Source organism: Taurulus bubalis, assembly GCF_910589615.1.
Source record: "Taurulus bubalis genome assembly, chromosome: 14".
Taxonomy (NCBI): domain Eukaryota; kingdom Metazoa; phylum Chordata; class Actinopteri; order Perciformes; family Cottidae; genus Taurulus; species Taurulus bubalis.
This window is the reverse complement of record NC_136602.1, coordinates 23,011,733-23,038,375: the sequence shown is the minus strand read 5'-3', so window position 1 is coordinate 23,038,375 and position 26,643 is coordinate 23,011,733. Positions and strand designations below refer to the sequence as shown.

Here is a 26,643-nt window from a genome sequence, read left to right as displayed (position 1 = left end):
AGAAACTAAACAGCAGTGTGAATGTCTTTTCTTAGATACGAATATGCAGCTAAAGTGACAACAACATGGAAACTGTCTCATGGGTGTATTTAGTATTGAGGTGATTGAGCTGATTGTCCTGATGGAAATAACTAATGTGTGAGCTCTTCAGCAGGTGGCGGTGTTGGTGTGAAGGTGTGGACTCTGCTATGAGTCAGTGTGAGGACAGAGAGGAGGGAGTCCCTCCCTCTAAAACCAGTCTTTGTGGGGACCATAACAGCCAGACGAGAGCTCAGAGGTGAGAGGACCATCTCTAACTGTCCATGACTCTTCTCATGTCACAAAGTCTTTGACTCACTGACTCTGGTTCTACATGTGTGACCAGGATCCATCAGAGACCAGACTGTCCTGGACCTGGACCTGGACCTGAACCTGAACCCAGCTGTGTGTCCCTGAAGAGGAACTGGTCTATTAATAGTCCTACATATTTCAAAGATGGACGCCACTTTGATAATCAAAGGTGAGGATTTCAAACTGATGATAAAAACAAAGTGATGATGATGATGGTGATGCAGATGATGCAGATGATGAAGATGGTGGTGGTGATGTCACTCAGGTAAAACTCTCTGCTTTTACACCACATGGTTCCTCTCTTCCTCCTGATTGGACAGCATTACTCTTCAACCAGGATACAAAGTACACTGAGTACAGGAGGTTGATTTAATCACTGGTGCATAATTAGTGCCCGAGCACTGACGTCGTCAGAGCGGAGGACCTATTGTTTTTCAAATGTTTATTATTAGGGCACGAGCACTGACGTAGTCAGAGCGGAGGACCTATTGTAATTGTATTGTTTCTTATAATTATTATTCTGATTGTGCTTGGGCTAAACCTACACTATTCAAAATGTGCACACCAATCGGACTCGGCAAAACATTTTATTTGATTGGGGTGTTGCGCAAAAGTCGGAAAAAATAGCTCACTAGTGCCCCCTTGAGTCGTGAAAGCTATCCATTTCTGACACCTATGACCGATTTACTTGTTTCGAATTTTGTAAAAAATATTTAATTTCCAACTTCTTCTAAACGCTGGGTCTGATTCTTTCAAAAAATTCTGTGGATAATTATTGGTTCGATGTGATCAAACCCTAATTTTGTAGCCCTTAATGTAATTTTTAAGATTGTCAATATCTCATTGTGTTTAGAAGATATGAACCAATTAACCTCTTAGAGGCGTGGCTTAGTACGTCAATAGACATAACTTCCAAATAAATTAGATTAGAAACTTTGTTTGTTGAACTTTGTTTCCTGGCGTGGTATTCTAATAAATTCCTGCTAGAGATTAGATACGATTCATTTCAGCGGCAAAGAAACACCATTTTCCATGAAAATGGAAGCTGTTTTGGTTGACCTACATGTATGAAACTTGGTAGGCATATGTAACACATGTAAACTGATATGAAAGTCTCATGGGACCATGCTCTAAACCGTACCGGAAGTCGGATAGCACCCCCTTATAAACTCACTTTTATTTGACAACCCTTGAGTTGTGAAAGCCCACAGTTTTCGCCCCCTTAGACCGATTGACCTGAAATTTGGCACACATGTCCAGTTGTGTCTGCTCTACAAGAAAGTAATAATAATAATAATACATTTCATCTTTAAACGCACTTTTTTTTAAATCAAAAGCTTGTTTATATCTCATTGTGTTAAGAAGAAAAGGATCAATTAACTTCTTAGTGAAAAATTCAACAAAATTCGACAAAGCAGCCCTCACAGTACGTTTGACATAGAAATACAAAATTTGGGAGGCGTATGTAACACATCTAAACTTAAAAATAATTCTCTTGGAACCATGCTTTAAAGCGTACCAGAAGTCGGCCATATTCAGTTTTGTGTTATTTGTTGCAAGTTACAGGTCGCGTCAACCTCAGTCCAGCAAGTACCCTCGACGTCCGTGAAGCGAGGGCCCGCTCACAGCTGCGAGTAGCTTTAATTTATCTTGTCTTATCAGGGGGAAGCTGGAACAACCTGGACCTAAACCTGAACCTGGACCTGGACCCAGCTGTGAGTCCATGAAGAGTAACTGGTCTATGGATCGTCCTATAGACATAAAAGATGATCAAAGGTGAGGATGTAAACAAAGTGATGATGAAAACAAAGTGATGATGATGATATACACAAAGTGATGATGATGATGATGAAAACAAAGTGATGATGATGACAAGGCGATGATGTGTTTCTATCAGACTCTGTTGTGAGATCTCTAGTTTTTAAACCTTTACTGACTCAGATAAAGTTTTCTGAGCACCAACACTCTTCTTCCTTGAAACACATTCACACTGGGAGCTGCCCAGTACAACCAGTCTGACCCTGAGACGTTCCAGTGGAGCAGCTGGAGGTTCTGGGTGTCTTGCTCCAGGGCACTTCAGCAGTGTCCAGTGAGGGAGGGAGAGCTACATGGAGGGCTTGGTGACAGCTGTTGGGACTAAACCAAACTGACTGTTGAAGAAAATAGTGAGCTGAAAGACTGAGCTGCTGATTCTCAGTGGGACCAGTAGGACTAATAAACCTTTACCAGTACAGGGAGTCATCTGATCCATATCCAGATATCACTTCATGGACCTTGACCTTGTGTTGGTCTCTGTGAGGACGGACACAATGTGAGCTGATTGTTCAGGGTTGAATGATGATGATTATGATTATGATGATGATGATGATGATGATGATGATGATGATGATTATGATGATGATGATGATGATGAAATCTCAGAAACAGATGACTAACTGGTCGTCCTTCATCTCCAGTCTTTAGCATCTGGTTTATAAAATGATTAATCATGACACAACACAACACCTTTAACTTATTGTTGTATTTGTGTTTTAACATCATGAACAATAAAGGTTTAGGGTCAGTCTGTGGTGCAAACACAATGTGAGCTGATTGTTCATGACTCCTCCACAGAGAGGACCAGGAGAGCTCGGAGGGTCCCAGAGGTCTGTCTACCCAGCAGCATCAAACACAGCTGGACTCCATATTTATGGTCCGTACATGTACAACTACTTTTACATCTATTCTGTTCACAACCATCTCCATGCTGCACTCTTTAGACCAGTGGGTTGTCAGTCTGTCCAACATGGATCTGATGTTTGGTTCCCGGGTTTTAGTTTGTCATTCATGTAATGTTCTGTTCCAGCTGCTGGAGGAGAACATCCTCACTTTTGTGAAGGACGAGCTGAAGAAGATCCAGAAGATTGTGAGTTCAGATTACCCAGAATGCTTAGAGAGTCAAAGAGAGGATGAGAAGGTGTTGGACAGTGAGGATGAAGAGCAGAGGAAGAGCAGCAGAAAAGCATTTCTGAAGATCTCAATGCACTTCCTGAGGAACATGAAGGAGGAGGAGCTGGCTAACTGTCTGCAGAGCAGTAAGAGGATATCTCTAAAGATTTAACATGCTGGATAAATGTGAATATATTCTGTAACGTATGCAGCGGTCCTGCTCCGGGGAGAGGAGGGGAAAAGGGAGGGGCGGGGACAGGCTCCACCCCTAACACGGTGGTCACTTCGTTGGCTATTCCAGTGATACCGGAGAGACTAGTGTACCTCATCCGATATCAATAAGCCTTCGGTCTTTTATCTCACCCCGTAGTTTGATCGTTCGGATTTTTGGAATTCTTGTCTTTCTGAAAGTCTTGTACGGCTTAAGCCCTCGACGCTCTCAGTAGGATGTTACCCTAACACCCAGTATGACTTATTATTTACATCGTCTATAATTTACGATTGCCTATTTCATACACTCACATTATAGACACACTGGAAAGTCTTCACCCAGGGTTCTTTCCTTAAGGTCCTCTGGCAGCGTCAGTCGTCACCTCAGTATCACACTTGTTCAGGACAGGGGAAGAAGGTTAAACTGCTAAAGAACTAGACTCTTTAGTTGTAGTTCCAGCTTACTGAAGGGCAAGGCTGTGGTTTTACTTCAGTTTCCTTTTATTCTTTTCCTTTACAAGTCACCAACACTTTAAATTAAATGAAACAGTTACAACGTCACATGCAAAAAGTTCTAAGTGTTCAGGGGTTTTCTACAGTGGTCAGCAAATCAAGCTTGATCCTCTGAAGGTAAAGGAGCTTGTTTGGTCCAGTCCTATAAACAGCTGGCAGATTTCCTGTCTAGTCTCAGATAGCTAAAGAAATTCAAGTCTTCTGATCACAGAAGTGTCTTTCAGTCTCTAAAGTTGAGGGTGGGGTAAAGGACACAGAGACACAAATATCTGGTGGAAACCCTCAGTCTCTCCTCTGGGGAGCAACTAAATAGACACAGAAGCAGTTCACTCTTCTTCTTCACGTGTCAAACCGACATAATTCATCCTGTTTCTAAAGTTGACTACAGGAGGTTTGTTTGCCTTATACATTAATATTAGTTGAAGGATCCTGATACACAGGATAGGTTACATAATACCCATTTTACAGGAAAGATTATACATTATAGTAACTTATGCCGGTTATATGTAAGCTAGTATACTTTTAGTCTTTTATATTTTTTCAACATTCAACAATTCATTGAGGTTGAAATATATTCTTTGACTCATTGATCCTCTTTGTTGCGTGTTCATAAGGACTTCTTGCTGCAGTTTGTCAGCGTGAACTCAAATCTAACCTGAAGAAGAAGTTCCAGTGTGTGTTTGAGGGGATCGCTAAAGCAGGAAACCCAACCCTTCTGAACCAGATCTACACAGAGCTCTACATCACAGAGGGAGGGACTGCAGAGGTTAATGATGAACACGAGGTCAGGCAGATTGAAACAGCATCCAGGAAACCACACAGACCAGAAACAACCATCAGACAAGAAGACTTATTTAAAGCATCACCTGGAAGAGAGGAACCAATCAGAACAGTGATGACAAAGGGAGTGGCTGGCATTGGGAAAACGGTCTTAACACAGAAGTTCACTCTGGACTGGGCTGAAGACAAAGCCAACCAGGACATCCAGTTCACGTTTCCATTCACGTTCAGAGAGCTGAATGTGCTGAAAGAGAAGAAGTTCAGCTTGGTGGAACTTGTTCATCACTTCTTCACTGAAACCAAAGAAGCAGGAATCTGCAGGTTTGAAGAGTTCCTGGTTGTGTTCATCTTTGACGGTCTGGATGAGTGTCGACTTCCTCTGGACTTCCACAACAATGAGGTCCTCAGTGGATGTGCTGCTGACAAATCTCATCAGGGGGAAACTGCTTCCCTCTGCTCGCCTCTGGATAACTACACGACCTGCAGCACGAAGACTTCACGAAGCCTCTACATCATGTGCCACATCCCAGTCTTCTGCTGGATCACTGCTTCAGTTTTGGAGGACGTGTTGAAGACCACAGAGGGAGGACAGCTGCCCAAGAACCTGACTGAGATGTACATCCACATCCTGGTGGTTCAGTCCAAAGTGAAGAAGGTCAAGTATGATGGAGGAGCTGAGACGGATCCACACTGGAGTCCAGAGAGCAGGAAGATGACTGAGTCTCTGGGAAAACTGGCTTTTGATCAGCTGCAGAAAGGGAACCTGATCTTCTATGAATCCGGCCTGACAGAGTGTGGCATCGATATCAGAGCAGCCTCAGTGTACTCAGGAGTGTTCACACAGATCTTTAGAGAGGAGAGAGGACTGTACCAGGACAAGGTGTTCTGCTTCGTCCATCTGAGTGTTCAGGAGTTTCTGGCTGCTCTTCATGTCCATCTGACCTTCATCAACTCTGGTGTCAACCTGCTGGCAGAAGAACAAACAACCTCCCGGTTGTCTAAGGTCTTTAAAGACAAACCTAAACCAAGACATCTCTACCAGAGTGCTGTGGACAAGGCCTTACAGAGTCCTAATGGACACCTGGACTTGTTCCTCCGCTTCCTCCTGGGTCTTTCACTGGAGACCAATCAGACTCTCCTACGAGGTCTTCTGACACAGACAGGAAGTAGCTCACAGACCAATCAGAGAACAGTCCAGTACATCAAGAAGAAGATCAATGAGGATGTGTCTCCAGAGAAAAGCATCAATCTGTTCCACTGTATGAATGAACTGAATGATGGTTCTCTAGTGGAGGAGATCCAACAGTCCCTGAGTTCAGGAAGTCTCTCCACAGATGAACTGTCTCCAGCTCAGTGGTCAGCTCTGGTCTTCATCTTACTGTCATCAGGAAAAGATCTGGATGTGTTTGACCTGAAGAAATACTCTGCTTCAGAGGAGGCTCTTCTGAGGCTGCTGCCAGTGGTCAAAGCCTCCAACAAAGCTCTGTAAGTACAGAGAGAGTTAGATTCATAGATCACAACTTAAATACGCTGCTATCTTTTCCACGTATTGCTTATTCTTTCTTCCTCCTTGTCTCTTCAGACTGAGTGGCTGTAACCTCTCAGAGAGAAGCTGTGAAGCTCTGTCCTCAGTCCTCAGCTCCCAGTCCTCTAGTCTGAGAGAGCTGGACCTGAGTAACAACAACCTGCAGGATTCAGGAGTGACTCTGCTGTCTGCTGGACTGGAGAGTCCACACTGGAGACTGGAGACTCTCAGGTCAGGATTAATCAATTTGTAAAACTCTTAAAGACACTTAAATCCTGATTTACATTCATGGATAAACTTGTATCCTCCTTCAGATTGTCTTAAGATGTGACTTGTGTGTTGTTTTGTGTGTTTACAGGCTGTCAGGCTGTCTGATCACAGAGAAAGGCTGTGCTTCTCTGGCCTCAGCTCTGAGCTCCAACCCCTCCCATCTGAGAGAGCTGGACCTGAGCTACAATCACCCAGGAGACTCAGGAGTGAAGCTGCTGTCTGCTGTACTGGAGGATCCACACTGGAGACTGGAGACTCTCAGGTATGAAGAGGCTGCAGCCACAGACCATCAGTCTGGTAGACGAGGTAGAGCTGGAAACCTGTTCTCTGTCACACTCTCCGCCTGGTTAATATGACCCTGACACACCAAGCTGACCTCACACTACCAGAGACTCATCTAACTGTTTGGGTCCCACATCAGACGATCAATGCAGGCAGATGTAGTCAGGGAACAGTAGCCAGGATGAGCCAGAACAGGGAGGGAAGGTGATGGAACTGTTGTGTTTTTGGAGCGCTGTCTTGTTTCAACATCATAAACTAGGACAGTGGTGTATCCTGACACGTTGACGGGCATCATGGTGGGTTGACATGCATCAACGTCGTCACGCTTCAGTGGGCTCATATCAAACTATAGTTTTATGTTTTGATGCTCGTCATCTGCCTCCAGTGTGTGTTGCCCTTCAGTCCAGACATTACTGTGAAAAGACAAACAAAGAAACAATCTGTTTAACCCTTCTTGATAAATCATCACAATAGGAATGAAAGCTGATAATGTGTCAGATGTTGTGTTTACAGCTTGTTTTCACTGAACCACAAACAGACAAAGAATCAACTGATGCAGGTTTAAACATCTGATTTACTGACTGACTGGTAGAGGAAACTAAGTTTGAAATGGGGGATGATTGTCAATATAATACTGTTAATAATATATCATGAATAAGTGAACATCATGAGCTGTCGTCATCGGCCAATCAGAAGAAGCTCCATGAAGTAACAGAATATGAGCTGATGAATAATAAGTGGTCCATGTGAACATGAATAACAGAGCTCTGTGCATGAGAGTGATGTCATGTCTATGTGAACATGAATAACAAAGCTCTGTGCATGAGAGTGATGTCATGTCCATGTGAACATGAGTAACAAAGCTATGTGATGAGAGTGATGTCATGTCCATGTGAACATGAGTAACAAAGCTATGTGATGAGAGTGATGTCATGTCCATGTGTTCATGCTGCTCTGACCCCTCCTCCTTTCAGGGTGGAGCCTGCTGGTGTCCGATGGTTCAGACCAGGTCTGAGGAAGTGTAAGTGTGCTTTGAGTTTGATTCATGAAAACATTCAACCATCTTCAGACTGTGACATCACTCATTCACATCTCTGATCATCAAAAGTCATCATCAAAGTGTCAATAGATGAACAGATGATAGATTAATAACTGCAGCTGTATTGTGTCTCGTTCTCTCCATCAGATTCCTGTGAACTCACACTTGACACAAACACAGTACACAGGAAACTCAAACTGTCTGACAACAACAGGAATGTCACACGTGTGAGCGAGGATCAGTCATATCCTGATCATCCAGACAGATTTGATTTCTGGCCACAGCTGCTGTGTAGAACTGGTCTGACTGCTCGCTGTTACTGGGAGGTCGAGTGGAGAAAAGGCGTTTCTATATCAGTGAGTTACAGAGGAATCAGAAGGAGAGGAGACAGTAAAGACTGTTTGTTTGGATGGAATGATCAGTCCTGGAGTCTGGAGTGGGATAATGGTGGTTACTGTGTCTGTCACAATAAGACAAGAACACCCATCACCACCGCCTCCTCCTCCTCCTCTTCCTCCTCCTCCTCCTCTGGTAGAGTAGCAGTGTATGTGGACTCTCCTGCTGGCTCTCTGTCCTTCTACACAGTCTCCTCTGACACACTGATCCACATCCACACCTTCAACACCACATTCACTGAACCTCTTTATCCTGGGTTCAGGTTCTGGTCTGGTTCCTCAGTGTCTCTGTGTTCTCTGTAGGAAGGAGAGTCTCTTCCTAGTAAAGAAACTTTCTCTCTGCTGTCCAGATAGTTTAGGGTTGAGAGCTCTCTGGACTTGTGGTGTTGCAGATGGATGTCTGAGAGCTGAGCGAGGTCCATGTAATGACCTGAAGTGATCTGTTTCTGAGAGAAGCTGTAAAACATGTTTTACTTTGCATATACAACTCAACTTTGTTGTCTTGAAACATTTGTTTGTGTGAAGAAAAACCTACGAATGTCAAACGAGAGTCTTTCTGGATCAGATTCAGCATCTGTGGAAAAATAATTAACACGCGCCCAGCTGCTAAACAGCTGATAGAGTGTAGGACTCTTCTGACGTGATCTTCCTCTGCTAGAGCTTCATGTGTTTACACGAAACAAATAATAACCGGTAGCTGTGGCATCATAATGAGGTGATTAGGTTGTTCAGCTGTAGAGACAGCATTGAAGGTGCAGATTGAAAATGCATGGCCCGCCACTGGAGTTAACGGTGGTAGTAACTAGCACGCAAGAGCTAATAAGGAGGTATTTTGCAAAGGTAAACAGAGGAAATGAAATGAAAGTATTAAAATACAATGAATCAATAGCTAAATGCTCTTGCCAGACAAAACTAAATCATAATATTTGTATTAATGCGGGACATACACACACCAGGAGAGTTCATCCTGTTGCCAGCTCTGTAGGAAGGTCGAGCTGACTTGTTGACTGAGAAGCGGCTCGTGTGGTTACACCAGCAGCGGTACTGTCCATGACAGCGCTTACGGTCAGATGATATGAATAGAAAATAATGTTAGCTAGCCATGCTAAAGTTGTGAGCAAACTAGCGTTAAAATTCTTACATGAAGGTATTTGCTCTTTTTTTAACATTAGTTTGAGAACAACATTAGCCTAGCGAGCTAAACTTATAGGGCTAGTACAATGTATTTGCTGTTTAGCGTTACGTTACCTTACTGTATACATTTTATAAGTTACATTTAAATATTTAGGTTGGATTGTTTACCTTGGTGTTATTGGTGGAGGTCGTCTGGCGTGGGCGTGATATGATGTATTAAAATACATGCTTAGTAGGTTATTTCATTTATTAATGACAAGCGGGATCAAACAACATGTAAATGTTTCCTGACAAGGAAGCGTAATAACAATAATAATAAGTCCTGCGCTGCCGATGGAGCTCTGCAGTGGGACGCTCTTCAATGCAACATGGCTCCTCCCATTATCCGGCCTTCTAGTTTCACTGCGGTAACCGGTTTGAGCTGCTCCACACAGCACACTGGACATTGTTCATTATTCAGAGACACACTGGACCGGGGCACGCAGACAGATTGTCCCTGGAAGAAATTGAGAAAAATATCATGAATAACTACAGAAGGTATGTAACTATATGATATGTTTGAAGATGTTCGCGGATGACACCACCCTCATTGGACTCATCTCTGGTGGGGACGAGTCCGTTTACAGGTGGGAGACTGACTTTATGTTGCACCGGTCAAGATAGATTATAGTGTAAAAAGATTTATTTTAGGAAAATGCTTTTTTATTTTAAACCATTGGACTATGATCAGACATTATCATCAGATCTGTGTCTGCAGGCTTTTGCTTACAATTATCAATTTACACACTTGAGTAGCTATTAACCAGGCGGCAACCTCCGGTTCTGCCGAGTGAACTTGCCATCTCTCTACTGACCACCAGGGGGAGACTCATCTGATTGTATAGAAGTCTATGCTTAATGTATTAAAGCTGCATTCTCTCTCCTGACCACCAGGGGGGCGACTCCTCTGGTTGTATAGAAGTATATGCTTCATGTGTTAAAACTGCCTTCTCTCTCCTGACCACCAGGGGGAGACTCATCTGGTTGTATAGAAGTCTATGTTTCATGTGTTAAAACTGCATTCTCCCTACTGACCACCAGGGAGAGACTCCTCTGGTTGTATAGAAGTCTATGCTTAATGTATTAAAGCTGCATTCTCTCTCCCGACCACTAGGGGGGCGACTCCTCTGGTTGTATAGAAGTATATGCTTCATGTGTTAAAGCTTTTTTGACAGGTTGCTACCTTTACCAGAGTTACAGTGTCTCTACGTCACTCCTCCTCAGTCCAGATATGGAAACTTCTGTTCATTTGTTGCAAAAAACAACAACATGGCGACGGCAAAATCGTTGACCTCGAGGCTTCATAACATCTGTCCACAAACCAACGGGCGACGTCAACATGACTACATTTACTTCTTTACACAATCTATGGTACACTATATCTATACCCATCTCTCTCTCTCTCACACACACACACACACGCACACGCACACACAGGTGTTGCCATAGTGGAACCAGAAGATGGCAGTCCTTCTCCAGAGCCAAACTGAAAACAAGGCTGACAGGTTGTGGAGAAAATATAACAACTTGAGTAATATTTATGCAAAAAGGATATGTTCATTATTTGCTGTTTAATTCTATTTGTAAAATCTTAACTCTTATTTATCTAATTTTATTGCAGAATGATTTTTTGTGAAAAATATTTGTTATATTGTACAATGTGTCAGGGGCTCAAAGTTATGTGATAGATAATGTACTAGTGGTTGTGTTTGTGTGATAAAAACCTTCAAATACTTGTTGACAAAGTACTTTATTTAAGTGTGCAGCATGCCATTATTTACTCTCAATAAGGTGTTTGTGTGTCAAACTCGTTTGAAGTGAATTGGAATGCTCTTCATGGAACGCCATAAAAACAGGTCAATCGTAAAGGACCCTAAAAAGGCTATGGCCATGAGAAAAGAATAATATGTGATGAATGGGGACAACCATGTTTATTCACATCAGCTGAAGAAGTTGTTTGTGTGAGCGTTAAACATACTTTGAATTGGGTTTAATTACCTTGAACAACACGAGGGTTCCGTGATTGTCTGGTTATTCATATGTTTAATTGCTATGTCAGATATGTCAGAATTTATAGTCAAGTTAAGTCCATTTTCTTTCAAAATCTCTTTCCCCTTCAAGAAATGGAGATAACTGAGTGTATGAATGGGTGTGAACGTGTGAATGATGAGAAATAGCGTGAAAGCGGTTGGAAGACTAGAAAAGATCTATAAAGTCCATCATTCACCATCCTGCAGCATCTCTCTCTGCAGGGCGCTTTGGCTGAATTGGCCAAGATTTGGGATAAATGTCTGTGATTTCTGTCTCCAGATATATCATTTGTGAATTATTTATAGTGAGCAACCACACATGAAATCCCATCTCTCTCACACACACACACACACACACACACACACACACACACACACACACACACACACACACAAACACACACTCTTCCAGTCGTGGTGGAAAAAGAGGAGGGTGTGTAATGACTTGGCGTGATTGTAAATGTTAGCACCCCCTGAGCTGCTCAGATATATCCGGCTCCCTCCCTCCTGCCGTCTCTACGCCACCATAACAATCCACCATTCTTTTCTCATTCATCACTCACAAACGAAAAGCAACAATGTTGCAAAATGTTTATATTGAGTATATCTCACTGACGTCACATTTCAGCATTTCTTTCCCACAATATCGGCTTGTAGCAACGAAAGCATGATAAACATTCTTATGGTTATGTTTCGGCGACTCAAAGCACGGAGTTAAAAGTGCTCTAATTTAAATTCAGAGCATATCTATTTCGTCAAGGTCCTGAATACATAACAACAACACGGCCGGGCCGGTGCTGAAGCCAGCTAATGGTGCTGAAACCAGCTAATGGTGCTGAAGCCAGCTAACAGTGCTGAAGCCTTCTAATGGTGCTGAAGCCAGCTAACGGTGCTGAAACCAGCTAACGGTGCTGAAGCCTCCTAACGGTGCTGAAGCCATCTAACGGAGCTAAAGCCAGCTAAAGGTGCTGACGCCAACTAACGGTGCTGAAGCCAGCTAACCATGCTAAAGCCAACTAACGGTGCTGAAGCCAGCTAACAATGCTAAAGCCAACTAACGGTGCTGAAGCCAGCTAACCATGCTAAAGCCAACTAACGGTGCTGAAACCAGCTAACGGAACTAAAGCCAACTAATGGAGCTGAAGCCAGCTAACCATGCTAAAGCCAACTAACGGTGCTGAAGCCAGCTAACCATGCTAAAGCCAACTAACGGTGCTGAAGCCAGCTAACCATGCTAAAGCCAACTAACGGTGCTGAAGCCAGCTAACCATGCTAAAGCCAACTAACGGTGCTGAAACCAGCTAACGGAACTAAAGCCAACTAACGGAGCTGAAACTAGCTAACGGTGTTGAAGCCAGCTAACGGAGCTGAAGCCAACTAACGGAGCTGAAACTAGCTAACGGAACTAAAGCCAACTAACGGAGCTGAAACTAGCTAACGGTGTTGAAGCCAGCTAACGGAGCTGAAGCCAACTAACGGAGCTGAAACTAGCTAACGGTGCTGAAGCCAGCTAATGGTGCTGAAACCAGCTAACGGAGCTGAAACCAGCTAACGGAGCTGAAGCCAACTAACGGAGCTAAAGCCAACTAACGGAGCTGAAACCAGCTAACTGCCCAGCTATGTCATCAATCACAGAAAAGCTGTGATAACACACATTCTCGGCTCAGGTAGACTTTACTCCTCTAGATCTTTGCTCAGACAATAGTTACTTGCTGATGAATTAATCTTTTAACCTTTAAGGTAATCATATTTCCTCTGAAATGCTTTATGCAAAACCGTTCAGTAGTATGTGATCAAAATGTTTAGCGGACAGTGTTGCACTACCTTGTGTCTGCATTGATTGCTGTCTTCTCCTCGTCCCTCCCTGTTTTACTTTGCTTTGAAGGAGCTCACTGAGGTGAAGGTTGGTTTATTCGTTGTGGGAAGTAGCTCTTGAGAAAGCAGAGCTCAATAGTAACCAATGAGCTTGGAGCTGAGAGACACAGACAGAGAAGGGAAGTCAGAAAGTAGTGACAGGCGGACTCACACATTGTTGGTTTGGATCTTTATAAGGAATCTGTTGATATTAACAAAAAATATATTCTGTATTTTCCTTGATTGTTTCAGGACTTCTTATTCGAGAGCATATACGTGCCACGCAGAGCTGTGAGTTGAGACTTCCAAGTACCATAAAAACATAAAGATTTAAAATGATATGCATTGAAAGCAAAATGTTGCATTTGAATAGGCAGCATTCATGTCCCTTTGACACATCAAGCCTTAAACACAACCTCTTCCGCCCCTCATCTGACTTTTCTGGAGCCTCTGACCTTCTTCATCCTGAAGTGCTCCAACATGCACCTGTGTGTGTGTGTGTGTGTGTGTGTGTGTGTGTGTGTGTGTGTGTGTGTGTGTGTGTGTGTGTGTGTGTGTGTGTGTGCACACTATTGCACACTCTGGCAGGTGTTTTGGTAACAAGTGTCATTTGCAGGGCATCAGAGGCCTGCGGTGAGGGACTTTATCCAAATACTCCCATTCACTGTGGAAAATACCAACATGATCACACTTATTTTCTACTGTATCTGTTGGCCTGATATTGTAGCCTAAAAATAGGCCTGGACAGCAGCTAAATCCGGTGGCGCTGTCTTGTATTACTGACACACTGTGAGATGGAGAGCTGCCCTCGTGCCCAATATAACAGCTTTCCATGTATTTATAGGCCTGCAGGGGGTCAGAATAGCATCTGTGTGTATTGAAAATGAACCCGACTGACTGGTTAGGAATATTTAGAGCTTGTTCCACGGACAGTTTCTGTTCATAGCATTCCATTACATCATAACTATCTTGGTGGGCAAACAACAGGTGCTCACACTCATCCTACAGGTGCAGGGCAGGGAAAGTGTTTGCAGCATTGGGACATCAAGTCAAATATCTTTTCCGCTGGTGGGAAAACTTGGATCATGTCTTTATTAAACTGCACATTTCAGCCATGACAATATATATGCCTGGACTGTGCTGAAAGACAATGACTTGATAATTGACTGATAATTTAGAGATAGATTTGGGAATTCAGAAAGGCAGCATCCATGTCACCTTTATATATTCTCATAGAGCTGAAGCTGAAGTAATGACCGTCCACCACTAAAGATCGTGAGCCCTGACCCGAACGTCGGAATGTCTCGGGAAAATCTAGTGAGGTCTTGGCTCAATGTTTTTGTTGTCGAAACCGAATCAAATGATTCTGTGAAAGGGTCGGCTGTGGTTGTGCCACAGTTACTGCTAATGGTTGTCTTGTCGAGCATATAACTCTCAAGGGTTAACTCAATAGCTGGATTTACATTGTTGGATCTACAAGGGTACAGTAACACTGGGGAACAGACTGCAGAAGATTAGTGGAGAACAACAATTTACAGCCAGGCCAAGCTGAGAGAACCCAGATGACATTAGTATGACATCATTGAACAACATAGGGCATTATAGTCACGTCAAAAAGTAATATGAAAGTTAGATTAAAAGGACATTACGCAGTTCAAAGGATTCAGTAGTAGCCTACTCCCGATGACTTACAGTATATGTCATGAAGAATTGAAAGTTATGATATTGTAACCCTAGTTCTATAAGCACAGGCAGAGTCCTCTACTGGACCACAGTCAGAGCGTGTTTCCGTAACTGAGCCTGGCTCTCATCCTGGTCGGATAGATTCACCTCCTTGACCCCAATGAACATGTCCTGTCCATCCATTCTGTGAACACAATGTTGCGTCCTCATAAGATTATGTTGGAAGATGAGCGACCAGCTGTGATCCGGTCTGGGCCCTCTCCGCTGCCATACTCTCCATAAACCGGAGACTGGAACTCCAACATAGAAAGAGACAAATGCAGCAGCAGAAATCACTCCGTTGTGTGTCATCCATACCTTCTTCCCTTTGAAGATCGATGAAGGAGGAACAGCCAGAGTTTCCCAGGATCAAGATCAAGCTTTTCACTGTCTACTTTTGCTGTGAACCGTGTGCACAAACTCTAGGCAACGTTGGAGGACATCCTAAAACCAGGAAAATGAGCGTTTTTGCACTTCCTGCTGCCGAAACGAAGCCAAAAGGTCTTTTGAACGGGGATTTCCGAAATGAAGTCTATGGGTCAAACAATTTGCGTTTTTATGTTTTATTCAACAATATAATTTACGTCAGTAAATCTTTTTTTCAAGCTATTTCTGTGTCTTAAAAAGGCGGCTGCTAACAAGTGGCTAAATGAGACAACGAAACATTGTCACACTGTCTAGTCAGCCTTTACAATCTTGTTGTGTTTCCTGGCGCTCATGTGAATGTGGTGGATTGTTTATAGCCTCATGTTAGGTTTTTACTTCTGCCAATTCATTCACGTTTCCAAAATCGTAAAGTGTTCATTTATGAAGATTATCTTCGTGTTAGTATCATAAACTTATTTGCCACAGATTTTATGTTCTACAATAATTTCAAATCTAATGGAAAAAATCCCATTGCCTATGTTGAGATAAACAATTCAGTGCTAACTTTTGGGGTTGCCCGACAAAGAAGAAGTGCCAACAACTGCAATACCTCAATTGGCCACTTGAGACTGGCTCCAAAAGCAAGTCAATCTTTATAGAGCTCCATGTTACAACGCCCAACTTTACAGCCCAGATAAACATGTTTACACATTTGTATAAAAAAGTTTTGGTCTCTATTGCTAATTTTCTCATTTATGACAACTGTGCAGGGTTAAGTTTTATATAACTCATCTGTTTAAATGTCATTAGATCTCTTTAAAATAATGTCAAACAAAATGCAGTTGTATGCAGAAACAAAACAACTTTATTACACAACACTGGATGCAACTCATGTAAACTCAATGTAACTGAATACTCAGTCGGCTAGTGGCTACTTCCGCACTAGTTCTAGTCAGTAAGTTCTAACATCACTGGGGCAAAGAAATGATCGACATACATTTGAGACTGTTCCATTTATGCTGACTCAATCTGTGCAAGATTGTGAACCCTTAAAAAAAACATGTTGGTTTGTACACCTATACTTAAGTAACTTAATGGCTTCTGACAGGAAGTTACAGATCCAGGTGTTCTGGACCAGTGAAACTCTACAGAAGAGTGTTTTGAGGTTTGAGTGGACAGCCGTCAGGACAGCGGGCAGCCGGCCTCTTGGTGCTTGGCCAACAGTGAGATCCTGGAGAAGGTCTTGAAGCAGCTGGCACACTGGTACTTTTTCACTTCAGAGTGGGTTTGGAGGTGAGCTCGCAGGTTGGATCGGTCAGCAAACGCTCTGCTGCAGTGGAGGCACGAGAACGGCTTCTCTCCTGCAGAAGGAACAGAGAGGCATGTCAGTGATGACGGGGCGGTAGGTTCCTGTTCCTGCTGATCCACGAACCCTCTAACCATAAAGACACTTTTAGCTGGAGGCAAAACAAAGGAATGACTGGAGTCAAACGTGATTCCCCTTGTGGTATTGGGCTAAAGTTACACAGTGAAAATGTCATCTCGCTGTGTTGTACATTTGTGATTCAAGGAAATGTTGAAAATGTTGCTAATAGTTTAGCTAAGCCTCCTGCTGACCTCAGTCGTCACTGCTGAGCTTAGCTCACTGCTCGCAAAGAAGGCTGAACTATTAGAGGATGACAAGATGGCCCACTGTTGGACTCCTCCTCTGCAACCAGTGCAGCAAAACATGGTGGAACCAGCCAGGCAACAGAGGACGTAGTGAAGCCGGCCGTAAAATGGCGTAATCACGGCGTGCCCGTGGTGAGCAAAGGCCCCGCCAGTGGTCGCAGTGCTTGGTCGACCACCTGTTTAGAGCTTTTCAGACGTGACTTTCATAAAAACACTATTTTCAGCCTTTGTTTTTTTTAATAACGCATGTAATACTTGACGTGTTTATTTACAGGGCTTGTATAAAAGGGAATAAAGTAGACCATGAATATGAGATATGAGTTTACAGTTAAGTACAATCCCTTCTCGTCATTGTGGTGGCTGGTTTTGCCGGTTGCACTTAAAGTCTTCATATTGTTTGACTTTAGTGCTGCAATGCAGAGTCAGAATGTGATCATTCCAGACTTCCAATCTAAATGTTGCTTTGACGTCAGTTATGTTTATGTTGGCAACTTGGACTCGAATGACCAATCCTTTGGTGTTGCAGTGTTGGGAATTCTGAATACAAGACATTGCAGCATAACCAACTAACCAGCTCTGTAGATGGACCAACTAGCTATCTAATTAGCCAGCCGTAGAAACTAGTGATGGCGAGATAAAGCTTCCTGAAGCATTGAAGCTTTCCATCCAATTGGTTCGCTCATGTCCCGACGCTTCACGGAGCTTCATTTGCTCTACTGCGCCACCAAGTGGACAATACATGTAAAACAAGCAGAGTGATCATAACGACACCATGGCTTTGGTGTGTGAAGCTTTAAATTAAATAAATTATGTTTGTGACGCCAATACATCAATTATTAACTTATTAATATTGTGTCTATCTTTATGATATAATGTCTGGGTCAAAATCAAAACTCGAAACCAATTAGGAGAGGGTTGTGATGTGACTGTGGGTCAGTGGTTAGAATATCCGACTTTCAGTCAGAGGATCGGTGTTTCGAGCCTCAGCTCCGCTAGTCCATGTTGATGTGTCCAATTTTTTAAGTAAAAATAAGAACTTTTCCACAGTGCTGGGCTTTTTGAGACTATGTCGCCTGCTTTTTAAAATACCCTTTCACAGGCACACATGAAGCTGGGTACAGAGAGGAGGGGGGAAATCCATTTAGTTTCTCTGCCTCTTATATTTCTAATCGCACGGCAAACCCACGAACCATTTTCGGAATCAGTCACGTGGTACAGCCGGCTCGCGAGGCTTCGAACGTCACCACATACGTCATCGACACAAGCCTCGATACGCGCTTCACCAAAATCTACCTGGATTACTCGACACGCGCATCAAAGCCTCGACACGAAAGGACACATCACTAGTAGAAACGCATATTTTCTTCAGCCATATAAAAAAAACAAGTCAACAAAATTCACAAGTCAGCGTTAAATACCGTGTTCAGAGAATAATTCTGAGACCACGGACTCTCCGCCCACAAAAACACGGCATCATGTTTATGAACTGAAAACGGGTCTATAAGAATGGATTAATGCGTTCCAGAGAGAGAGAGAGAGAGAGAGAGAGAGAGAGAGAGAGAGCATGCGAGTGGGTGATCAGGAGGCAGGGAGTATGAAACTGAAACTTAACTTTAATCTGGTGATTATTCAGCTGTATTTCCTGGTGTCTGAGTGAAGTTCATGGACTACCCTGCACGCTCTGCTCTAATGCTGACCTCACACCAAAAGCGTTGCGAATTTTTCGCGCGTGTAGATTGCATGTAAAGTCAATGCACAGGTTGCATTGAATGGTTGCGAAAAACACCAATTTTGACGCGAATGATGCGTTGCAAATTTGCCTCATTCGTAAGAGTTGAAATTTTCCAGTCATTCAGACGCTGTTCCTGGAGCTGTGTGTGCCTACGGATAATATTATGAACCCAGACACCATGGAGTTTGATGTTCCAACGTTTGTGGAATTCCTACAACAAGTATAAAGCAGAACTAGTGGTTATTTCCATGGTGGATGGCGGAAATAGTAACTGTTTTCACAGAGAAAAGCCACTGAGATAAGCCACGCCCCCTTTCCGTCGAGAAAAAGTGAATGTTCACACCAAAGGCGTTGCGAAAATGTGCAGTAGTAGCGACGTAGCAGTAGTCTGAAGCAGGGACAGCTGTCTCCTATGTGAATGGGCACTGAATGAATTTTGAGTTCTCGCGGTGCTGCCCTGTTTGTTTGGAGCCTGTGTGCATTGCACCTCCAAGGTGTGAATGTGTGCGTTTCACTGACCTGTGTGTGTTCGTATGTGTCCTTGAAGCAGCCAGGGCCTGGAGAAGGCCTTGCCGCAGAGTTTACACACACAGGGCAGTGTGTGGGTCCGGATGTGCATCTTGAGAGCTCCCAGGCTGACGTACTCCTTCTCGCAGTACTTGCAGCTGAAGTACTTCTTCCTGCTCCACTCACACTGGAGCTGCTTGTGCTTGCTCAGGCTCGAGAAGCTGAAGTACTCTTTATGACAGTCCAAACACTCAGAGCACTCATGGAGGCTACCGCCGGGAGGAATGGCTGGAAAGAGGGCCGGGAGAGGGAGGGATGAAGGGGTGAGGCTCTCTCTCCTCCTGGGCTCTCCTGAGACACAGTGGACTTCCGGGTTCTCGTTGGTACAGGATCCAGCCGGTTCGTAGGCCTCTGCAGTGCTCCTGCTGCAGGCCTCTGACGAGGAGAGGGGGGAGGCGTCTGGAGAAGATGGACGACGCAGGCGATCTGGTCCGGGAGAGAGAGGACCGGAGGAGGAGAGAGACCGGGCTCGCTGCTGGGGAGGAGGGGTGTCAGAGTCTTCATGGGTGCTGCAGGGTGCCACTGTAGAATAGACACACATGCATTTAGCTTATTGTCAAATATATGCATTCAACAATGCCTAAGTAATATTTGTACTTTTAAAGGGGAGGTTCAGATGTTTTCCTTTCTAAACAGGCTTCATACTCATTCTAAATTGTGATATAAATCATTTGGCTTCATATAGTTGATACATGGCATGCGTTTAGTGTAACTTGTAAATTAATTTGAATCGTTTATGTGTGACGGCGTCGCCGTGTATGTGTGTGTGTGTTGGTGCGCTAGTTAGCTAAGGCTAGCTCCGTTTGGAGAAGTTTTGACTCTTTTCTCTCTTGCTAGCTACCGAGCGGCACAACGTGGTAACGTTACCGAGCACCACTGAAGGTGAACCAGAACTACACAACAGGTCAGGCAGCACAACATGGCGTGTGTTTTCTGAGCTACATAGCAGGGCAGACTGCAACAGCTGGTATAAAGTTGGATCCATTGTTGCTAGCTTAACCTTCCTGTTGTGTTCGGGTCTAATCTGACCGATTTACAACTTTAATCAATCATAAATATTGTATTTTACATCGGATTGCCTCAAGAGCTGATGATATCCTCCACACTACGCATTTGAACATATACAATTGCTGATCACACACACACACACACACACACACACACACACACACACACACACACACACACACACACACACACACACACACACACACACACAAATCTGGTGTTTGTTATGGAACCATCTCTTTCCTGCTTCATGTGCCCGTCCCCCCACGTGAACCACACCTTCCAGACTAAACTATGCTTATCTTCTCACTTTCCCCCTAAATACACCGGGAACATCAAAGTAAGGGTTTCTTTCATGTCTCTCCTTATAAATACGGTACTATTGTCTGTTTATGTTGTGTTGCAGGAAACCTCCACCAGGCTGATGTTGAGGCCCAGGTGTCCCTGCTGAGCCTCAAGGCTCATCATGTTGGTAAGATCCCAGTACCAGACCAAACACCACATAGGCTGACATCGTCATAGTAGGAACATATTGTGGTATTTCTAATGGGAATCAGTAACCAATGTCTCTCTGTCCTTCCACTGCAGGGAAGAGGACTCCTGCCCAGGAAGAGACTCAGTTCATGAAGAGACTCCAGTTCATGAAGAGACTCCAGTTCAGGAAGAGACTCAGTTCATGAAGAGACTCTAGTTCATGAAGAGACTCCAGTTCATGAAGAGACTCCAGTTCATGAAGAGACTCTAGTTCATGAAGAGACTGCAGTTCATGAAGAGACTCTAGTTCATGAAGAGACTCAGTTCATGAAGAGACTCCAGTTCATGAAGAGACTCCAGTTCATGAAGAGACTCTAGTTCATGAAGAGACTGCAGTTCATGAAGAGACTCAAGTTCATGAAGAGACTGCAGTTCATGAAGAAGCCGACCGCCCAGGGAGAGGAATCCAGTTCAATTCAGTAACAGTAAAGTCAGTCATGGACATTTTATTGTACTACAATTACTTTTTTCAGTTCAAATTCTTTTTATACCTTTCCCCCTTGACCTGAATATGTTATTGCTTCCAGTGCTTGCATTTTACTGTTTACTGTCAAATTACTTTAATTAAAACATGTTTAAATTGTCATAGTAACTTGAAGAAAGAGGAACATTTAAAATGTTGTATGTTCAAGAATACCATAAGAAAATGTTGTTGCTTACTAGGGGTGGGGGAAAAAATCGATTAAGCATAGTATTGGGTATTGTGCGATATTATATCGATACACGGAAGCCAAGTATCGATCTTTTTTTTATGTAATCAATTATTGGAGGCATCAGAGAAAGAAATGAGAAATGCGCTGCCTGCGTGTAAATCAAACGTATGGACTTCCTGTCACTCGTAGCGGCGCTGCTGCACAGCTGTTGCACGGCGCACAGGACAAAGTCCGCGACACGGCGCTGGTCAAAGACGTTAACTCAAGCATACATCAAACTGGCTGCTGGTGCTCTCGTAGCGCTGGAAGCGGCCGGTGTTACGGATTAACAGGCGGCCGTGTTAACTGGCGACTTCCGGCCGAAAGTCGCCAGTTAACACGGTCTACTGTTAATCCGTAACACCGTCATCCCGACGCAGTTCCTGGAGAAGTAATATTATGAACCCAGACATGGCGGCGTTTGATGCTCCGACCTCTTTGGGATTTCCACAACAAGTATGAAGCAACAATAGTAGTTATTTTCATGGTGGATGGCAGAAATGGAAACTCTTTGCACAGAGATAAACCACAGAGATAAGCCCCGCCCCCTCTCTGCCGCATCCAGCTGGAATGACGCGACAATAGGCTCGTTCGAGATAAGCCAGTTCTGCGCAGAATCGATCGGCGGCGATCGGCGCGCAATGCATGCCGGTTAAATTGTGTCCGACTTGCTCCCGACTTGCTCTGACCTCATGCACACGTGGTCAACGATACTCTCACGAGACCAAGTCGCCTCGATTTCAGAGTCAGCCGCCGCAGTTGCTTTCCAACGACTTGCGTGGCCCAGTGCATGATGGGAAACGCCTGGCTCTCGCCACATCAGAGAGCTGATTGGCTCTTAGATCTGACAGCAAACACCACGTGTTGTAGAAAATTCTTATTTTATGTGTAGTTGTAATACTTAACGCTGGATTATTGACTATTCGTCTCATGTTTGATCTAAAAACATTTATTGCGTGGTTGTTAATACAAAATCGTATTTATACAACACACATCAAAACTACTAGTAATGTATTTCACAGGCAGACATCAAAAGACCAAAGGATGCAGCTACACACTCATTTTTACATAAATATATATTTATAAACACATATAATAAATCCAAACGTGATCTGTAAACTACAAGTAAACAAAAGTTCGGAACTAACAGGAAGTACTTTTTTCTGTGACTTCCTGCGTATACACAGCTGACAGCTGACAACTGTCCGACTTGATTGCAGTTTTTTGTCAACGCATCCTGCTGCGGCCGCCTGCTCTCGTCTGGATTCCAGGCGAGGCGCAGCTCTAACGAACGAGCCCAATGCAGACTGTAACACAAGCAATTTAGTTTCTCAGGTGCAACATTTATGAAAGTGTTGCTCAGTTTGTCTGCTTGACAATCACATTTTGCTGCAATAACAATTATTGAAGTGAGATGAACAGACTAAAACCTTAATCTTCTTAGATGAAATATGTTGACAAAGTTTTCCTTTGGGGACAATTTGCGGTGAAAAAAAGGGAATAAAATCGCAATACTCAACATATTGCAGAATCGTGATAGAATCGAATCGGGACCCAAGTATCGTGATAAAATCGAATCGTGGGACCTCTGGTGATTCCCACCCCTATTGCTTACACATTTTTTTTTTTTACAAACTAAAAACTAAATGTAAAATTTGTATTTAAAATGTTGAAATATTAAAATAAATGACTTTTGTTGAAAAAAAACTGCATCTTCATTTTACAGAATGTAAATATATTTACTGTTATTCATTTACAGTAAAATTAGTATTTAACCAGTAGATTTAACCAGTAGTCTAGGATTTGCTGTATAATGTACACGGTTACTGTGATGACAAGTACAGTATTTTGATAACTACTGTAATAACAATGACGGTACTGGGATTATTACTGTAAAAATGACTACAAACAGGTACTGTGATTCATTTTACAGTAAGCATACTGTGAAATATACTTGCTTGTACTTGCTAATTGCTGCCAGCAAGTTATTGTAAATTCTACAGTTATCTTGTTACAGTGTGTAAATAACCATTTTAAAATTCCATGACTGTTCCAGGTTTTCCATGACCGTAAGAACCCTGTTTAAATGAAACACGAGTTCAGTCTCATGACCAGCTCTTCTTCCTTGGCACTACTCTGATGGCAGGTACTGGGAGTCCATGGTGTCCTGGGATGGGAGGGGGAGCTCGCTTTAAGGGCCGCATTGGGACAAACACAAAGGTTGAAGGAGGGATTTGCCAGGAGGAGCCTGGAAGGCGCTACCAGGCTCTTGAGGCTGCTTAATGGGGCCCTTCTGCTCTCCTTGAGGACCTGGGGATTTTGCACCTGCTAAACACAAAACTACATTTTGTTTGTGGCCAGACAAAACTGTTATGTCCTTTATGCAGCATTATTCTCCTCACATCCTTTTGTAAGGAGCTAAGAAACAGAACGGGGGTGCTGGTTTAAAACATGTATAGGACAGAAGGATAAATGTGATCCCTCCCAATCACATTTATCCTTCTGTCATTTCTGTGAGGTTAGAAGTTCATGTTTTAGAATATTTAGAGTATTTAAAACATACACGTGAGGATGCTTTAAGTCTCTGATGAGCCTCCACAGAGCTCAGGCTGAACACTCACAGACACAGGGCAACCCTTCAAAAGCTCTCCAGTGAAAGTCTTTCACGTGTCAAGCAGCAACATGTACTTCAAAGTAAACATGAAATCACTTCTTCTGAAGTCTGGCGGGTTCAATGATTGATGATTCGTGTGTAAACAGGCTGGTGGGAGAGCAGGTGTTGCGCAATAATCCGTTCCCATGTTAGTTTAGGTCACTCCAGGCCATCTCCTGTGGTTAAAGCAGCATTTTAATCTACAAAGCACCAATAATATCTCTATATGTCTGACCAGTGAAACCAGTGAAACCAGCCCGTGGCTCCGGAGTGCACCCTTGTCCCTTTGGCGGTGGTCCTACCTCCAGTCTCCGGGTCCAGTCTCCCATAGGGCGCCCTCCTGGGCTGCTTCTTCACCAAGAAGGACCGCGGCATGTCTGCGCTCTGCGCGGGGGTCCGGCGTGGAGTGACGGGCGGAGAGGTCTCCAAGCTGCCCGCGGACGGCTGTGTGTGTGTGTGTTTGTGTGTGTGTGTGTGTGTGTGTGTGTGTGTGTGTGTGTGTGCGTGTGTGTGTGTGTGCGCGCGCCCGCCTGCGGCCTCGCGCATTTCCCGCTAGTCAAGGTGTGAGCCAAGGGTCGCGCGGGGGGGGGGGGGGATTTCCATACACGCCAGTGTCGAGCCAATTACAATGAAAGGACAAGTGCAGGGGGCGGGGCTACGCGTGTCAATCAGCATACCCCAACAAAACAGGTGTATGAATGGGACCGGCCGCTGGAGAGGCGCGCACCCTTCAGCCCGCTGGAGCTGCTCGGGCCTTCATTCATGCCATCATGTTGTGGTGTTTCTCGTTGAGTGTGCAGTTACACACTCAACGTGAAACACCACAATATGATGGCATGAATGAATACACCGATATACACTTAAATCACTCCTTAAAACCCATTTTTATAGAATTGCTTTTAAGTGATGTCGTCCTTTTGTTCCCCTGTTTTTGTTTGTATATTTTATTTATTTGTTTGTTTGTTTTCTATTCCATTTGTTTGATTTAGTTGTATTCATTGCCTTGATGGTCCTTTTTGTTTAGTTATGTCTATGCGTTGCTTCTCTGTAGAGCACTTTGTAAACTTTGTTTTTAAAGGTGCTATATAAATAAAGTTATTATTATTATATATTGGCAAAATAATACAAACACATTAATAAATACATAAAAGAGTAACCCCGGTTGAAGCCGTTGCTTGACTGCCATCTCTCTATTTCATTACTTAAATGAAATGTATTAAAAGTGCCAAACTAGAACGCAACATGACGATGGGTGAGCTTATTGTCCAGTGAGATAGCTTTTGTCTGGGGCGTTTAGGACTGTGGGGGTTGAGACACATTTATGCTGCTTATACCTCATGTTCAGCAAGACCACCTTCACTAATGAACAGTGTAGCTGACGTTAGGCTACAAAAATATGAGTCTGTGAGTGCTAGTCTGTTTTAGCCACTTGCTTTTTAAGACATTAAGCTTCAAAATGTATGAGGGGTTTCCACTTTGTATATCGTAGAGCAACACTTTAACATCTCTTAAACTTTTGTTTACCACAGACCTTATTTCAGGCATCTAATCATTCAAATGTTAAATGGTCTGTACTTGTATTTCTCTTTTCTAATCTCTTCACCACTTAAAGCTCTTTAACACGGCATGTCATCATTCATCCATTCATACTGATGGGAGGAGCTACCATACAAGGTGCCACCTGTGACACACACACACACACACACACACACACACACACACACACACACACACACACACACACACACACACACACACACACACATATATACATATACATATATATAAATATATATACATATGCATATATATATATATATATATATATATATATATATATATATATATATATATATATATATATATAAATATATGACATGCCGTGTTAAAGAGCTTTTTGTTAAAGATATGTAACATATAACATACTGACTTTGAGACGAGACGTTTCAGGACTCATTACTTTCCTAAAATGATAATAATCAGTTTTTTTCTTCAGATGACATTACATAACTAATAATGAGAAGAAATAAGTTAACATTTTGCTATGCTGATAGTTTATTGTGTTTATTCAGTAGGTCGTCCTTGTAGGTTAAATATGTTGGTAGGATGAGGAACTCTCACACTGAACTCTTTAAGACTGGCCTAAAAGCCTTTTTATTCAGGAAGGCATTTTTATCTTGTGTTGATTCATTGTCAGCTATACATTTTTATTTTATTTATTTATTAGGGATTCCTTTAACCATGTTTTAACTATGTTTTTATTTGTTTTACTATATATTGGCTCTGTGGCACTCAGTTTTTTTTTAATGAAAAGTGCGTTTAAAAATGAAATTTATTATTATTATTATTATTAGGGTGTGGACGTGCCA

At 43.1% G+C, this 26,643-nt stretch overlaps 2 protein-coding genes and 1 pseudogene across 3 annotated transcripts in view; 2 read left to right on the top strand and 1 right to left on the bottom strand.

The window, feature by feature from the left end:
* The window catches only part of LOC306746693 (protein NLRC3-like), a 284,667-nt pseudogene extending 275,950 nt beyond the window's left edge, over positions 1 to 8,717 (top strand). The window contains exons 9-11 of the transcript in view: positions 6,653 to 6,818; positions 7,813 to 7,859; positions 8,025 to 8,717. The product of the transcript in view is annotated as a protein NLRC3-like (transcript). The remainder of the gene's footprint in view (positions 1 to 6,652; positions 6,819 to 7,812; positions 7,860 to 8,024) is intronic.
* On the top strand, positions 537 to 5,352 carry LOC306746476 (NACHT, LRR and PYD domains-containing protein 3-like; the record flags this gene model as incomplete). The annotated part of the gene is given in 6 exon segments (XM_079229393.1): positions 537 to 595; positions 1,993 to 2,106; positions 2,944 to 3,022; positions 3,176 to 3,404; positions 4,596 to 5,164; positions 5,166 to 5,352. Coding segments are annotated over 6 exon segments (1,218 nt in total). The 3' UTR covers positions 5,334 to 5,352.
* Positions 8,718 to 16,599: 7,882 nt separating the features above from the next.
* Positions 16,600 to 24,649, bottom strand: LOC306746834 (zinc finger protein SNAI3-like; the record flags this gene model as incomplete). The annotated part of the gene is made up of 3 exons (XM_079229813.1): positions 16,600 to 16,778; positions 19,340 to 19,909; positions 24,577 to 24,649. The coding sequence occupies 3 exons, from the start codon at positions 24,647 to 24,649 to the stop codon at positions 16,600 to 16,602; spliced, it is 822 nt and encodes a 273-aa protein (XP_079085939.1).
* Between the last annotated feature and the right edge of the window lie 1,994 nt (positions 24,650 to 26,643).